General features: G+C 30.8%; 2 protein-coding genes across 2 annotated transcripts; both read right to left on the reverse strand.

Moving 5' to 3' along the window:
• Nucleotides 1–9025: 9025 nt before the first annotated feature.
• On the reverse strand, nucleotides 9026–9954 carry LOC124844108 (uncharacterized). Its single transcript, XM_047320971.2, has one exon. The coding sequence runs from the start codon at nucleotides 9821–9823 to the stop codon at nucleotides 9206–9208; it is 618 nt and encodes a 205-aa protein (XP_047176927.1). The 5' UTR covers nucleotides 9824–9954; the 3' UTR covers nucleotides 9026–9205.
• Nucleotides 9955–11976: 2022 nt separating this feature from the next.
• On the reverse strand, nucleotides 11977–16693 carry DAL1 (E3 Ubiquitin ligase family protein). Its single transcript, XM_047320978.2, has 11 exons — nucleotides 16365–16693; nucleotides 16218–16270; nucleotides 15126–15244; nucleotides 14924–15019; nucleotides 14481–14618; nucleotides 14299–14364; nucleotides 13732–13844; nucleotides 13543–13653; nucleotides 13307–13350; nucleotides 13125–13227; nucleotides 11977–12523 (listed from the first exon to the last, which is right to left on the reverse strand). Exons 1-11 carry the CDS (start codon nucleotides 16436–16438, stop codon nucleotides 12421–12423), a joined length of 1020 nt encoding a protein of 339 aa, XP_047176934.2. The 5' UTR covers nucleotides 16439–16693; the 3' UTR covers nucleotides 11977–12420.
• Nucleotides 16694–17983: the final 1290 nt, after the last annotated feature.

Genomic DNA, 17983 nt, shown 5'->3' on the forward strand with positions numbered 1-17983 from the left:
TAGTATTGTATAGAAATGTATCTAAAAAACAAGAAAAGAAAAGAAGAAAAAGAAGGAGTGAATAATGAATGAAAAAGAAACATTGGGTTTTGAGGTATGAGATGTGATGAATTAAGAGTAGAATTGGAAGTGGGTTTAAAATGTAGTTATGTCTCTTTTTTAAAGTTGTGCTTTTTGTTATCTTGAAAAACCATAATTCTTGGAAGCCTAGCCTTATTACAACCTTTAAAAGTCCTTGAGATTCATGTTGATTGTGTGTGTAGTTTGATTGAAAATGACTGCAATTTTAATTTGTTCAATTTCAGTGGAAAACGAGAGAACCACATCCTTGTAAGATTCAAGAGAGAATTTCCTTGATTAGAATCAATGGTTCTTACAATTGATTGTCTTGAAAATTTTGCTGCACTTTTATCCTACTTTTATTTGATAATTGGATTCACCATTTGCTTTTGATTTTGAATCTGTAGTTTGGAATGCACAATTTGTCTTGTAAGGACTATGAAATTGATTTCTCAAATAACCAATTTCAAAGTTTGAGTTTTGAAAAGTTGTTGGGATCTTATTACTTTGCTTGAGGACAAGCAAGAGGCTAGGTTTATTTCTAGATTCCCATTTTGCTCCTACGACATGCTTTTCGTTGGAGAGCTCAACAAGCTTCCAAACTACGTTCTTTTAGAATTGGTCAAGTTCTTCTTTCATTGCTTTAATCCATGAGTCATATTGTAACACTTTATTGACATTAGATGGCTCCATCTCAAAGATAAGAGCAATTGGTAGTTGCTTGTAGAGGGCTTTAGTCTTAATGTCTTCCTTCATATCTCTTATGATCTTTTCAGGAGGATGATTTTTTACTGTTAGACAATGTGAACCTTACGGCTTTCCTTTCTCAACACCAATATTGTCTATTTGTCTAAATGGTTTAACTCAGGCGAACTGTTTGGGAATGTTGATGCAATGTCGTATAACTTCAAATCTGTGACAGAATCATCTAACTTGGACATTTTGTTGTCAGGCTCACAATTGTTAAATTGAACATGTATGGCCTCTTCCACTTTAAGAGTTCTAGAGTTATAAACCATAAACGCTCTAAAGGTTTCTAAGTAACCAAGCATGGTCCCTTCGTCACTTTTGGAGTCAAACTTTCCCAAACTATTTTTAGTATTCAAGATAAAGCATTGATATCCAAATGGATGAAAGTAAAAAATATTGGACTTTTTATTCTTCCATTATTCATATGGAGTTTTGCTTAAGATGGGCCTTAAATAACTCCTATTTTAAAGATAGCACGTAGTGTTTACATCTTTAGCCAAGAAATGTTTAGGAATTTTGAAATTGTTTGGCATCGTTCTGTAATTTCTTGCAAAGAGCAATTTTTCCTTTTAACGACACTGTTCTATTAAGGTGTTTTTGGAGTAGAGAAATTGTGATTGATGCTCGAGTTTTCACAAATTTTTTGAAATAAGTCATTTTCAAATTCTCCTCCATGATTACTTCCAATTGAAACTATTCTATTGCTTTTTCATTTTCTACCTTCTTACAGAGTTTATAAAAGGCTTTGAAAGCTTCATCTTTATGGGATAAGAACTTTACCCATGTTCATCTAGTATAGATATCAATGACTACCAGGCCATAGTATTTACCACAGACAGACATTGTTCTTGTTGAATAGGTTTAGATGAAGTAGCTCAAGCAATTATTAGTTGAAGTAATACTTTTGCTTTTGAAAGATTCCTTTACATGTTTTCCTTTCACACAAGTATCTCAAAAGATCTTTTCATTGATTGACATTTTTGGCAACCCTCTTACAAGGTTAACATTGCAACTTAGAGATTAATCTCACGTTTGTTTGTCCATATTTACTATGTCAGATCTTAGACGAGTTCAGGTGTTCCCAAGTACTTATGAGTACTTTATTCTTGTCACATCTAGGAAAGATAACTTTCTTCTGAGCTTTCCAAGTTAAGGGCACTCTGACTTAAAATATCCAGGCTTTTTTTCATTCATAGCAGACAACAAGCCCTTCCTTCCGTTTATCCTTGTTTTTGTTTATGGATGAGGATCCAACGCGTCTACCCTTGAAGGGTATATTCTTCTTCTTCTTCCACATGGACTAGATCTTTCTAGAGATGAATAAAATTCATCGTCTTCATCTTCTTCCTAAGAGTCATCATTAGCGTTTGATTAATCTAAAGGTTCTTAAACCTTGAGGGCTTTGGTGGGTGTTCTCCTTATGGTTTGTTGAGCTTCGAGAGTTATACTCTTTTATTTTCTGATCAGCCCATCTTGTTAAAGCTCTAACTCATGAACCTTTAAGATGTCAACCAACTTCTCAAGACTAAGACCGTCAAGGTTCTTAGATGTTTTCAATGTTATAACCTAAGCTCTTCATTGACGAGGAAGGTTGCATAGAATTTTATCAATGTGATCAAAGTTTTCATAAGTCCTACCTAAATATTTCAGCTCGATCAAGATAGTTTTGAAAACGGCTGAACATTGCCTGAAAGCTTTCATTGTCTATCATGGTGAACAACTCATATTATTTGGTAAGAAGACTGAGCTTGTTTCTCTTAACTTCGTTGGAACCTTTATAGGTGACAAATAGCGTATCTCACATTTCTTTAGCACTTTTGCATGCATGTACCTTTTTGTACTCCCTTTTAGATAAAATTCACATTAGTGAATTTCTAGCTTTGGAGTTCAAAAGATACCTTTGTTTTTTGTCATCTGACCATAAGCTTCATTCCAATGGCTCACCTTCTCTATCAAGGGGTATGTAGTTGCCAATTTTGACTATGTCCCACATATCAATGTGACAGGATTCAAAGAATGCTATCGTTCTTTGTTTCCAGTAGTCAAACTTTTCTCCCTTGAATAGAGGAGGGTGGTTGACAGCTAATCCTTCGTTTTTCTCTAGTTCGGCGAAGAACTACCCCAAGAGGTTAGCTCTGATACCAACTAAAATAACAAGCAAACTCTAGAAAGGGAAAGTTTGAATAGAGTTTGAAAACTTTTCGCAAAGAATGTCAGACGTTGTTCGCAGGGGTTAGGCTATCTGTAGATAATGTTGAACACTTGAGGATTTTTAAAACCATTTAGAAACATAGTAAAAGAAGGACAAAGATAAAAGCTCATTTTATACTAGTTCACTAAACTTGAACTACGTCCAGTTCTCTTTTAAGAACTCTTAAAGGGTTCCACTAACTTCAACAAGTTACAAATGAGTTTCACCATTCCTAGAATATCTTTGTATCTCTTAACGTCTTTTTGGATCAGTATGGAACTTTGAATAAAACACTTCATCCTTGATAGGATTTGCAAAGACAAAGGACACTACATAACAGACAAAAGAATTATTCCTCTTATGATTAAGAACATCAATTTTAAACAATAGATTGTTTACTATAGCATTTAGGATAGTTTCTTGACTATAAGTTTTAGTCATATAGTATTTAGCAAGTTATCGTAAACGATCTTTGCGATAAACACTATTTTGATAAATGATCTTGTCTTAACAAAACCCTAAACAATTAAAAATAAATTAAAAGAAAATTTAAAAAAATTAACATAACAATTAATATTAAAATTAAAAAATTATATATATATATATATATATATATATATATATATATATATATATATATATATATTGAAATTCCATTTAAGGATTACCAAATTTGGATATAATACCGGATTTCGAAATTCGATAAACTTCTTAACCTGATTTTGATATTCGATGAACTCCTTAACTGGATTTTGAAATCTGATGCACTACTTAATCGGATTTTGAAATCTAATATTTAACCAAAATCTTGTACGTTTTTAATCGAATTTTAAAATTCAATACTCTTGGATTTTGAAATTTCATACACAGTCTAAATCTCTATATCATTAGCCCTAAATCCTCAAATTTCTTGTCTACATATATTGAACTATGAATTTGACTAAATATTACAAATTTATAAATGTAATAAAGGAATGTGTACCTTGTTCGACTTTCATGTCACGACTTACTTGAAAATGGATTGTGGATGCATTGTGGGGAGAGGGATGTGTGCTGGTGAGTGAGGGATTTGAGTGCCTAGGTGAGGGGGTAAGGAAGACAAAGAGTGGTTTGTGCGACGCTAGGGATAGAAGAAAGTAAGTGAGAAAAAGTGGATGGATGGGTAAATTTTTTACCCTTAAAAGTTTAGGGATTTAGAAAAGTTTAGGGGTGTAGAAAGAAAACTTGGAGAAATGCAGGAACAAAGCCCCTTCGTATCCTGGAGAAGAACATTTGATAAAAAAAAATAAAAAGGCTAGCAAAAGGTCCAGTTCTACATATTATTGAGAAAAATAATACTTTCTCTTAAGTACTATTATTATTATAAAGTATTTATTAATAATACTTTAAGTACCGTTTTCGTAATTTTTCAAACTGTTGGTAGATTCCATCTGTTATAGTGATATTTATAAATGAGTATATATAATTGTTTAGTCAGGGTTGTTTCATATAATTAATGAATTAATCTGATTGAAGCAAAAAGAAAAATCATCCTCCCAACTGAGTCTAATTTCAAGAATTTTAATAGCGGTTTTATTTTTACTTTTGAATTAATTTTAGCATTTTAATTTGGTTTTGACTTAGTTACCATTGTAATATTCAATCTTATTGAATTTAAAGCATGATTTGAGAATGACTTTTATTGCTTTCATATTAATGGAAGACTTCCCTAATTGGATTGGTATTAAATGGTAAGAATTAATAAAATATACTCTTGTGTACCTAAAGTAAAATAAAAAATGAAAACTTAATAAATTTGGTTTAAAATGTAAGATATGTGTGTGGCGATTTATCAGGTGAGAAACATTATGAGAGAAATTATTTTATGGTTTAAATTTGTTGCTAAAGTGAGTTTTGGTTGTTTGAGTGATACGGACACTTAAAGAGTAATTGAATTATATTTAGAAAAAAAATTGAAATAAGGAGATTCTACTCAAACAATATTCCTTTATTTTAATAAAGTATTTTAACATTGTTTAAATTATTTTTAAGTAGGTTGTGTTCATTTGATTGTTTTCTTTCACATGAAATAATTATTATTACAAGTGTGTGACTAATGTTGATCAATAATTATGTGATTTATTTTTAACCTCGATGTAACTTGTACTACAAAATTAAAAATCAAGTGATTCCAAAACTATATAAAAATACTTTGACATACAAATTAGGTGTCTAAAATATTGAAAAACTTCGTAAAACTTGACTTATGATTAGAAGTAATTTGATAAACAAATATAAAATTTGTAGGATTAGTTTATCACCCATTAATCCTAAAATATGTAAAATAAAAAAAAATTGTAAAATAGAAATTCTAATCATAAAATTTAGTTATAAATATTTTTCAGAATAAATAATTATTATATCCATAGGAGATATTATCAAACGTAATAATATATACATATATAAACATTTTACTTCAACATTCTAAAAGTTTTGTGACCTCACTTCTATTTCCACCACCACCATGATATTTTGCTCATACATAACATACGATAATCGTAGGTGAAAATCATAACCACAAATAGAAGGGTAAGGAATGAAAATTATGAAATACTACATATGTCAATTTCATCATCAAATTAAAATCAATATTTTTCATGGAATGTACATAATCATTGTTTAAACAGGTTATGTATCCCATCATTTATCACATTCTCTTCATCTTTATCCTAAATGTGTTTAATAAATCAAAATTGCATTATAGATAGGATTCATCATCTAATTTGAAGTCAATAATTAATAACAAGAAATCAATTATCTCTCCTAATACAACTTTAAGCCTCAATCATCACAACACAAGCTTCACGGCTCGGCTTCATGAACAAACCATGACGTAATAAACAATAAGGTAAGCTAGTGCGGTTATAATCAAACATATCATTTATAAAATATCGTGTTAGAATGAATTTTAGCCTCATTCAATTCAACCATCACATACTCTCAATAATAATCAAATGTCTACCAAAAACATGTCAATATCTGCACAAAGATAACCACAACACTTAGATATTTGACTCTGCTTCTAGAAGTCAAGTGTATTGAGAAACTCCAAGACTTTGTACCTGCCATACTCATTATTGCCTCTCAAGAGCTATAGTATAGGTTTTACATGGGGATAACAATCCCTCTAGAGGCTAACCAAGGTAAATTCCTTATATTTGCAAGGTCTGATACTTTTTCATATCAAAGCCCCAAATTATAGGAAACTCAATTAACTCTCACAACTAGATATCTTCCTCTACATGAGTACGATACTAGTAAAGTTGAGATAGCCTTTCAGAATCTCTCTCAATACACTTCCTAACATCACATCAATGTAGTACACCCTTCCTAGAACTTACTACGTTCACAACATTCGCACCATAGCTCACATATTGCATTATCATATAATTTTAAATCATCACATCATGCATGTCATATATATATCTTGTCAAGTCTAGAAAGATCTTACTCTTAATTGAGAATCTACTTTTTAATTGAGAATCTACTTTCGTAATAAGATCCCTAGCAAATTAATTAAAAAATTACTTTAATTAATTTGAAATAAAAAAATAATAGTAAATTAAACAATAATTTGGTGGATGAGTCTATTTTGGAAAAGTGAAACTAGCTTATTTTACTATAATCATTTTAAGGTTTTTTATTAACTTTTTATTTTATTAAATTCACATTTATACCACTCTTGAATATTAATTTCATTAAGATAGATTTTTATTTTTATTTTTAGTATTTGGACTGTGTTTTACTAATATTTTGAGTAAAATTTCATAAGAATTAATTATTGAAAAGTAATTTGGTATTTGTTGGAACACAATTTAGGATTAACTTAACTCTATCTAACTTGTTAACTACTAACTTGGAAATACTAAAATTGTCTTGATTAAGTAATAGTAATTTGATAATGTCAACGAGTGCATGTGTATTCACTTTTTGATGACAATAAAAATAATGAAATTATAATTATAAAAATAGATATAAATAATTTTTACAATTTAATTATATACAATTTTTATTTATTTTGTAGATGATATTTATTTATTTAATTCAAAAAATGATTAAATTGAAGAAAACGTTAAATAGAAAAATAGTTAAGATTTAAAAAAAATCACTTGAAGGGTAAAATTTTTAAAAAAATGTATACAAAAAAATTTGAATCATCTTTATATAATAATATAGATTATAAATATAAATAATTTTTATATTTTTATTATAAATACTTTTCATTTATTTTCTAGATAGTTTTATAATTTAAAAATAGTTAAATTTAAAAATGGACAAATTTAAAAAAGAAACAATTAAATTTTAAAAAAAAAACATAAAATTACTAAAATAATTATTTTAGTTTTAAAAAAATATTTAAAGAGTATATTTAAAAAATAAATATGGACACTAAAAGGAAAATTTCTTTATACACTAATATAAATTATGTTGTTTATATGCAACTAATCTAAGAATGAGAATTTTACAAATAACTAAAGTGCTCTAATGAATGGTCCCTAAGTAAGTTAAAAAGAAGTACAATTGTATTGATTTACATTGAAATTAATTCCACTTTAGAAAAGTGTTTTCCCAAAAGAAATATATAATTTGTGTCCAACACTATGTGATCAATACTTAACAATGTAGTCTAATTCAAATAACATTAACTTACAACGTATAAGATTGTTTCGATTGATAGGATAGTTAGCTGTGAAAATATTATATAACTTTTTTTTATTTTCTTTTTCAATATTATGCTTTCAAATTGTTATAATGCATAATACGTTTGTTTTAATTCAGGGCATCATCAACAAATTGCATTTATAGAAACAAAAATAAAGAAAAATTACATGAAATAAAATACTTATTAAATATATTTTTAGAGTTTGATCCTTACAAGAAACAACTTTAGTTAAACTTTTTGTTTTTAACAATAATCAAATTACTGAAACACTCCAGACTATTTTCATGTACAAGACGGGAACTTTTACTTCTCTACAACTTCTTCATGCACTCCAAACTTTTCAAAATGATATTTTACCTTCTGAAGAAAGAAATACATGTTTCAATAATTTTAAAAAACCTTTCCAATTTTTTCAGAACAAGATTTTCAAAATGAGATTTGTGAAACAGAATTTCCAGAACTAGATTTTTGGATCAAAATTTTCAAAATAAAATCTTAAAATGCATAAGGTGTAATTTAGGAATGTTAAAAATACTTTTATCCGATGAGCTCACAAATATTTATTATTCATAAAAAATTAAAATTTAATTTATATTTTATTCAATTAAATTTTTCATTAAATTAAAATTAATTTATATTTTATTAAATTTAATTTAATTAAAAATAAATTTATATTTATATTTATATTTAATTTAATTTATATTGAGCAGCGGACAATGTGGATTGTTGACTACTGTTTTTGAAATAAAATTTCTGAACTAAACTTTCTAGAATGTATAAAATATCTTTCGAAACGAGTTTTTCCAAATATCTTTATATAAATTGTGTTCCAAAAAAAAATTAGAAGACATGAAATACTTTCCAAGAGAAACTTTTAAAAAAGACACTAAAAAATTTGTACTGCTATTTGATATTATTTCTCATTAATATTCATTCTCTCTCTTTTTTTAAATATAAAAGATAACTTTTGATAAAACCATTTTAACCCGTAAAAATTGTGAAATGGTAAATAACATTTTTCTCTTTCAAAAAACATGAAATACTTTTCTGTACGAGTTTCCTAACTTTCTCCCTTTTTATTCTGCTGAGTTCTTCACCTCTTCTTCCTCTGCAGCGGTGGTAGTGCTAAATGCTGCGGTGGCAAGATGGTATAGTGATCTAAGAGCCCCAGATGCGGAATCTTGTTCTGTTTGTCTATATTTTGTATGTGTTCTGATTTGCAAAATCTCTCATGTAAACTATGGCTGCATTAGATGTTTTCTGTGGATTTTATATGATCTGATACACCACATTTTCAAATTGAATTTACTGGGGAAGAAAAATTCACTCAAGAACATCTTTTTATAGAGAATATTTAATATAGAACAATGTATTAAGACTTCAACATATATAAATATACATATAAGAAAGAAATATCATGCATGCATACCCTTCAACTCATAATTTACCACACCACACGAGCAATACTACTTACTGATCAAGCTTCTTGAATATTCAGACTCTCACTCTTTCTTGGTGTAATTATTCCTTCGAACAGTTGTTGAAGTTCTGAGCTTCTTCCTAGCACGCTGAATAAAGTCAGAAAAATGGCTTTCGTTTTTGTGACTACCATGGTGAGACTCATGATCTGGTGCAGCCGCATGGTTGTTCTGACCCCAACCAATGTTCGTCATGCTTCTCATCATTTTCTCCCTGGTTTGTTGAATGAAATCTTTGAAATGGTCATTGATGTCAATTTTTTTACCATGTGGTGATTCTGTGAGCACCCCATGACCTTCTTGTTTGTACCCTTGCATGGGAACACGCTGTGCATGAGGCTCACCTTTGATAGCCACTTTGTTTGCTCTTTCTGCACCTGAGACTGCCGAGTGATCAAACTTTATTGGAATTGCTCCTGATCCTGATCCTGATCCTTGTTTGTGAGCCTTATGATTTGGATGTGGTTTGTTTTGGATAGGAATACTAATGATGGAAGAAGGTGTTTTTGGATGTTTGGTGAGTGGCTTAGGTTCTTGATTGAAGCTTGTGATGCGTCGAACGGTTCTAACAGCAAGGTTGCTTGCAAGTGCTTGACGGATTTTGTTGCACACAGAAGAGTTTGAGCCATTGTTTTTGTCCATAGTGTGATTACTCAATGGGTTAAGCTCAGAATATTGTGGTGGTGAGGATATATATTTGTGTTAAACTTTTTATGCAGAGTGTGGAAAGGAAAAATGAAAAGACAATGATGTTTGAAAAATAAAGGCAGACATCTTCTTTTGAAATTAATGTGATCCTTTAAGAGAACCAATTGTTATTGAAGAAACCATTAGGATTAGATTCCTAACAGCTAATAAGGTTGCTTTTTCTTAGTTTCCATGACAGGGATCAATTCCCACCACTTTCTTCTCACCCTAACAATTATTATATATCCACCTTCAGCTGAAACAAACTAGTAAAACCAACGCACCATGCTATGTATGTCCTTATTGGCATATTTGACAGCTTAGTATAAGGAAAAAAGAAGGGAGAAAAGTGAAATTTGATAACTGACACAAGGACTTTCAAAGGAGCATAGGATTCAGTTGTCTCCAAGTAGAAGAATGGAGAAATAATCAAAGCCAAGTTGCAACAAAGAATCATGTTAGCTTCCCTCACAGCAAACGTGATTCTACTGGTCCCTGTGATATGTGATGTTTAATAATAATGGCTTTTTCGTGAAAAATGACATCTAATCATCAGATTAAACCCACTGTTTGTATAACGCAACACCCAAGAAGAAAGAAAAAGTATGCATGATATTGAAATAGAAAAATCTACAACATGGTACTACTAGAATATGTATTATTGTTTCTTGAACAAGTAGAATCCTATTCTGATTTATAAAAAGAATATGAAGAAAGCACGTGGAAATTCTTTAATAGTTTGTCTCTCGGGTGCTTGTTCATCATTTTAAGTTTTCTGAATATCATGGATTAAGATTAGGCTGCGCCTACAAACTTTACATGCATACTGTGATGGATCAATTCTTTGCATGAACACGACTCCATCCAAACCAACAAACAAAATTGAAGTTTAACATGGCAATCAAATAACTTCAACAGCTTTTTTTTTTATGTTATTTCATGTTTGCTAAATTAATATCGGTAATACAGAAAGGGAGGCTCTACTCTCGCTAAAGTTGCTACTTATGAAGTCTATTAATAATTGGATTGCATTGTTTTATAAAAGGCAAATTATCTTACACTTGTATAAATTATTTTAGTTGTATCATTGATCGGTCTAAAATTTTTAACATCCGTCTGATAAGACTAAGTATATAATTTGCAGACTCAACATTTAAAGTTGGTTCGTGTTTGAACTAACTTTAGTCGTGTCATTGATGACCATCACATTTCCAGTAGACCAATCTCATATCAGAAAAATATGTTAATATATCAGTACATCACATGCATACTTTAGTAATGAAAACAATAAATTGTTTCCAATTTTATATATAAGATGGATAAATAAACAAAATCAAATAGTAAATTGTATAAACTGGCTAGTCAAACTTGTGATAAGGGTTTGGGTAGAAGAACATTTTAGGTTGTGATTGTAGAAAAAGAAAAATAAAGTGATTCCGGTTTTGCTTTTCTAATTTTATACGATTTGTGGCCTCTAGCCAGATTCTGTAACACGTACCCGATAGCTCTGATAACAATCCCACTGTAAAGGAATTTCTTGTCAAGCCCTTCAAGAAACAAAGAAAGCCACTCATTATTAGAGTTTCTGAAGCAAAGAACCAAAAATTATTGACCTAAAATATAGTTTTACTCCTTTATTCTCAACGCAAAAAACTTTCTAGTTCTCCACTCACAAAAAAAGATTCCCTATTTTACCGTTCTTTCTTTTCATCACTTATGAACATTGCTTACCCCACCCTCTACAAAGCTGAGGATATATTCCAAATTTCCAAACCCTGTTCACAGTATTCCAATCAATTTAGTTCAAATAAACACGCCAAAGAACCCTTTTCCACTTTTTTATTCCCACCCCAGAAGATAAAACACACAAACTAAAGTGACGTAGTGATCTAGGCACACGTCACATTACATTAAACAATGGTTATGAAAAATATGTAGAAATTAAAATTAGTTTCCGTTCTCGAACACTCTCTAACATTCATTTTTTCTTGATTAAAATTTATTAAAAATTACAAAAAAAAAAAACTTAAATGATGTTCATTAGTCTCACCAAAATTAGTAACTTCCAACTAATTTCAACCAATAATAGAATTTATTAAAAAAATGGATGAGAATGCATGTCATTGTCATTGATGAAATAGTGATTACAAAGACAACTATCCAGTACCAACTACATACGCAAGTTAAGAACTCGAGTATACAATGAGCCCCTGGTATGATTAACAAATTGTTTTCACAGTACTTAAGAAGAGAAACATTCAACAAAAAGTAGCATCCATCCTATGAGAAAATAAAGTTCTACAACAGACTGAAGTAACATAACTTGTTCTGATAACTATTTACAAATTTTGATGCCAAATCCGTGCAGATATTTCTGTAAAGGCCGTTGGTTTCATAATTGCTCACAGACAAAAGCCTGTAAAAAATATAGACGATGAAAAGGTGCTAAATCTTTAATCAACAGTGACCAAATTTGTTGCCCTTGGATTGTTAAGGCACAATTCCTCATCCCAAGGGACTTGTTTTAGTTGGGCTTCCATGTATACTCATACTCAATGACGGAAAGTCTTGACAACCTTCTCTATCTGTCGCCGGCAAAGAGGACAATTGGTCAAGTGTGAAGAACAAGCTGTACAGCAACACATATGGCCACACCTGATAACATAATATATAACTTAGGGGCTTTTCAATAACTTAGAGTATGGAGTTAAATAAATAACTCTGCTTTTGAACATCTCAGTTTGAGTGATTGTAGCAGGCATATACAGATGGTGTGTATATAGTGTATAATAATCAAGTAACCGGAGCATAGAAGAGGATAGTTTGGGATTGAGGTGGGTTAATATAATACAAATAATATTAAAACTTCCACACAGAACACTGGGAGGAGGTTAACTCTAGGGAAACGTTTTCTGCAATGTTGCATTTTTTATTTTGCCAGTAAAAACTGGACTAAATTTAATACTCAAACATAGTTAACAATAATATTTTTGGCCACCAACATTGTTTTGAATCATTTAGGATGAATAAGCTTTTTTTCTTCATGTTTATCATATTTAATAAAGATAATTAAGAAATGGCTTGATAATTTATATTCATGGAAAAAAGAATGAAACTGTGGAAGTTTGTTTGTAATTCTCAGTGGTACTGCTTTTATAATAGCCAGTTTTCATGTGAAGAAAAACATATAACCGTCTAAAATTGACTGCAGAATATTTTATGTCAACCAGGAAAGAGGATGAGATCGATAGCTTACGGAACAAAAACAGCATTGTATTCCTGTTCAAGGCATATTACACACAAATCCGGCATTAAACGATCCCTTTTAGCAACATCTGATAAGCTGTCCGCCTTTTCAACTGAGAAAGAACCATAAAGTTATGGTAAATACTGAAATAGGCGATGCAAACATAGATATAATTGAGCCATAAAATTTACCATCATTATTTGATCCTGACTTCTTCGCAGCAGCAGCAAGAACCCTGGATAAAATTGTCAAGACCAATTAAAAATTAGACACGTGCATTGAACAGTGCCAATACTTCCCATTAAAGTTGAGAGGTGAACTCTTAATAATTAAAACAACGTTGTATCACTCTTTTCTTAATTAAAAGCTTTAAATGCCATTTGGTTTTTTAGCACTAATGAGAAGAAGAATCAGTATTGATGCGTACTTTCTTTGTAGATAGCTGCGGCGCCGTCTTTCCAATATGTATCGAATAGCATGCTTAGCTATCAGATAAGCACCAAACACTGTCAAGCCCACAGAGGCATACTTATACCACCTAATAAGAAAATTTAGTCAATAAAAAAATCTGGTACACCAAAACTCTCAATAGGCATCCAGACATTTGTAAAGTAACCTTGCCCATTTTCCCAGATTTGCAATTAGTTGATCAATTGTTTTGGGAGAGACATAAAATGGTCCTTTGTGGGGTCGTTGAATTCGAATGGTCCCAACATCATCTTTAGCAGCCTGATGATAAAGTTAAAAATTAAATTAAAAAAAAAAACAGTAAAGGATTAGTATCTGATAGGCACAAAAATGAACTAGACTTGATATACTGAAAATAGAAAGCGATAGTTTTTTTTTCTCTCATGTATGCTGTAATGTGTTTGAATTTATGAGAAACAACAATGCCTTTGATCTGAATTAGAAACTTGTAAAGTAGAGTTCATTTGACTTCAAATGTATCACATAATCAACTAGAAGTTTTTCCAATCTAAAATTTGTGCATTCAAGTCACTAGGATTCAGGAATCGCTGAAACACGTTTTTAGTGGAATGATTGTTCCAGCAAGTAGCAGGGCAAAGTATTGCTGTATCTTTTACCATTACCTATATAATCTGCACTGCTAATACCGATTACAATGAAATGCCACTCTTGACTCTTGAGAAAGTAGCCATGTTCTTGAAATTAATTACATTACCTCACCAACAACCGTCAAGGAAGTTCCAATAGGAAGTACCCGTTCAATTCTCTTGACCCCAAGCATCTAAAAGCACGATGTCAATTATGTCAGTTTACGAAAAAAGCATCTCAATACTTCTATTTATCTTTTATTTTTGCAGGGACCAGCAGAAAGGATTGGATGGATGAAAAGACTCCCACCTTGAGACCTTGGAGATAATCCAATGTTCCACGTACAAGTGACCGACCTGACTCTTCAAATGCCTCACTTCCAACAGGTAATGCAAAACCAGTGGCACCCCGAGCTCCAACCACATGCACACGATCACGCCCATCATCCTAATATACAATGACAGAGGCACTGTAATCCTAAATGTTTACTTTAAGTGCATTGGTTTTCATTCAGATATTATATATATATATATATATATATATATATATATATATATATATATATATATATATATATATATATATATATATATCAATGCTAATAATTGGCACGAGGAGAGGAATGTTCACTTAATAGATTTAAAGATTATTCTAACAAACAAATATACCATCAGTCTCATAAGAAATAATAATAATTAAATGATAAACAAACTTTAATTCAGGAACAGACTCAACAGAGGCAAAATGCTCACCAGATACCAAGGAACCTCTTTACTCATTGATAGCATCAAAGCAGAATCTTGTATCCAGGAACCAGCATCATTGTGTTTAAGAAAATGCTGCTCTGCCTAAAAGAAAAATTGTAAAACATTTTCAATATCAAACACAGAGGAGTAAGATGACATAAGCAATGCCCTCATGAAATGGAGATATTCATGGTTTACGTATACGTACTGTTTCTTCAACTATTACGCCTCTTAAACCACTGAACTCACAGTTAATTGGGGTTTCAGAGCCGACTCTTCCAGAAATTGAAACAATCAAGGGTAATATTTCAGCATCTAACAGTTGAGCTGAAAAGTGAGGAGACCCAGTCATGATCAGAAACCATAACATCACATTATCAAGTAGTAAACTCTAATGCAATGAAAGAACATCTAACCTTGTCGATTCAGCACCATAGAAATGTAAATCAATTTTTATTTTAATATCAAGTACTAATTGGAATACATATCAAGGAGGCCAGTATCATATGAATAGTGTCTCAAGCATAAAATTAATACAAAATGAGGAAGTCATTGTTCCCAAAATGATAACTAATAAGTATCTCGCAACAAACAGCATAGCAAGAAGGATGAACGTATATCATGACAAATGATTATAAGCTAGCCAAATAAGGCCAATCTAAAGCAACTAATATTTTCCTATGTACAGAGTGGTCTATAGCTTTCTTCAACAAGATTAACTATCAATTTACAATAGCACCACAAGACACTTGAAAGAACCCTCTTAATTTAGGTTTTGTCCTAACTGAACTTCTAAAGCTAACTCGTGAGAAATTTGTCTCCCACTTACGATATTTTGGCCACATTACTAAATAATATAGCAAAAGGTTTGCAAATCTGGACATCTGTGGGTGATTCAAATAACAACCCGATAATGGATATCTCAATAAGCCTAACAATAAACGCTAAGACAGGCCTAATAATAAACACTAAGATCGGCTTTGAAATGATCTCAAAATTTGAGTTTAGATCAAACTCAACCACACCAAGACCTAATTCATGGAATGAGGGTTATCCGATACTTGTACACACTGTTTTGGTCATGCCACTGGTAAAAGTGAGACATCCAACAAACCCAAATGGTCATTGGCAAAAAAAAAAACGCTAAAACTAGACACCGGTCCACCAGTTTTTTACGAAACCACAAGTAACATGCATTTAACGATCAGTGACTCAGATCATGTTATTCAAAACGACAACAACACAATTTAAACCAAATTTTCGAACAATTGAGGATTCAACTCCCAAAAAAGACACATACCCAGTTCCTTCAACTGATTGACCCTCGTAACCGATTTAAGAATTTCCGCATCCCTGTCACATAAAAAAGGAGTTTTTACGTACGCTGTTCCATAACGGTAGAACGAAAAACGTGATTCAATTTAAAGTGACAAAAATAGATGTATACCTGCCACTGCTTCTGCCGAGAAGATAAAGGGCAGCAGCACTCAAACAGCAACTGAGGCCACCCCACGGAATCATTTTGTCCTTCGAACACTAAGCGTTCAAACCCATTGCTTCAATTGAAAAGGGGATTGAGGTTGGGAAATGAACGTGTGATTTGATTGTGTGTTGGGTTGCAAAAGATGGTCTTTTTAATTTGTCGTAAGAAAAATTAAATTGGAGAAAAGTGAGAGAGAATTGGAATTGGATGCAAGGAGTAAAGTGAAGGGTAAAAGAAAGCGGAGGACAGTCTTGTTCCTGCGTGGTATGGGCTCCTTCCTTTCCTATCTCACAAAATCAATGACATTCCTTGCGTCAAATTATTATACAAAAACTATTAAATTTAATCAATTAATTTCGTACAAAGCTAATTATTATAAAATTCATAATTGTTTCTGTATTAATAAAATTGTACAGTTATTGAGTATTAGTTTTCTTTTTAAATAGAGCTAGTAATATTGTCTATTTATTTTTCGTATGTTAATAAAATATAAAATTATTCAACCATTTAGTTTTAAGTATTTTTGAAACATAATTTAAACTTATGACATTGTTAAATGTTTTTATTATTCATATAAATTAACTATTTGCTATTTATAGGAAGACAATTACAAAAAGGAGAGTGGAGTAATAATATAAAGTTAGATAAACAAAATAAAATAAACAGTAAAAGAGGCATATAACTTTTTTCCACCTGAAATTTCAATGATAGGTGTTTTATAACCTTGTTGTAGAAAATGTATGGAGAAATATAGTGCCACAATAGTGACTTAAATGTGTGGATAGAATATTTCACAAAATATGTATTTATCCATACATGTCAACATATACAACTGTATACCTTTTTCTCTTCTTTTTTTGCCTTTTCAAAACAAATTCTTATTATTATTATTAATTTTTTATTAAAACTTTAACATAACATTAACTATTACTTCATTAAATTTTCACAGCCACGCGCGCGCGTGTGTGTATATATATATATATATATGGGTTTGCTAACGCGCGTACGTCTGTTTTTCAGTTGGTACATTTTAGCGTGTACCGGGTTTTAGTAGACAAAAATATCTTTATATACCATGAATTCTAAGTTTTAAGGTTAAAAAAAAAAAAAAACCCCAAATCCTTAGTCACATCTCCCATCTCTCTCAACCCTTTCTCTTAATCTTACAAAAAAATGATTTTATAATGAGTTTTGATCTTATAATTTTTGTCTTATCTAATTTTATCCAAAAGCATAAAGGAATTGGTAATTGACCTGCAAAAAATCAGAAATACTTGTTGTTAAACAATTTCTTACAAAAAAAAGATTTTATAATGAGTTTTTATTTTATAATTTTTGTCTTATCTAATTTTATCTAATTTTCACAAGCATAATGACATCTAAAAGAATTGGTAATTGGCCTGGAGGGTTTTTTTTAGAGATGATGATTAAACATATGCAGATGATGAAATTAGAGAGATTGGTGAAGATGGTGAAATTGAAGAGATCTTGAATGAACCTTTGCCTGAAGGTGAATATGTCAATGACTCAACTCTTTACAAAGGCAAATTGTTAAAGGCAAGTGTTTCTGATTTTTTCAATTG

This window comes from Vigna umbellata, chromosome 8 (genome assembly GCF_029865625.1).
Source record: "Vigna umbellata cultivar VRB3 chromosome 8, Vumbellata_1.0, whole genome shotgun sequence".
NCBI lineage: Eukaryota > Viridiplantae > Streptophyta > Magnoliopsida > Fabales > Fabaceae > Vigna > Vigna umbellata.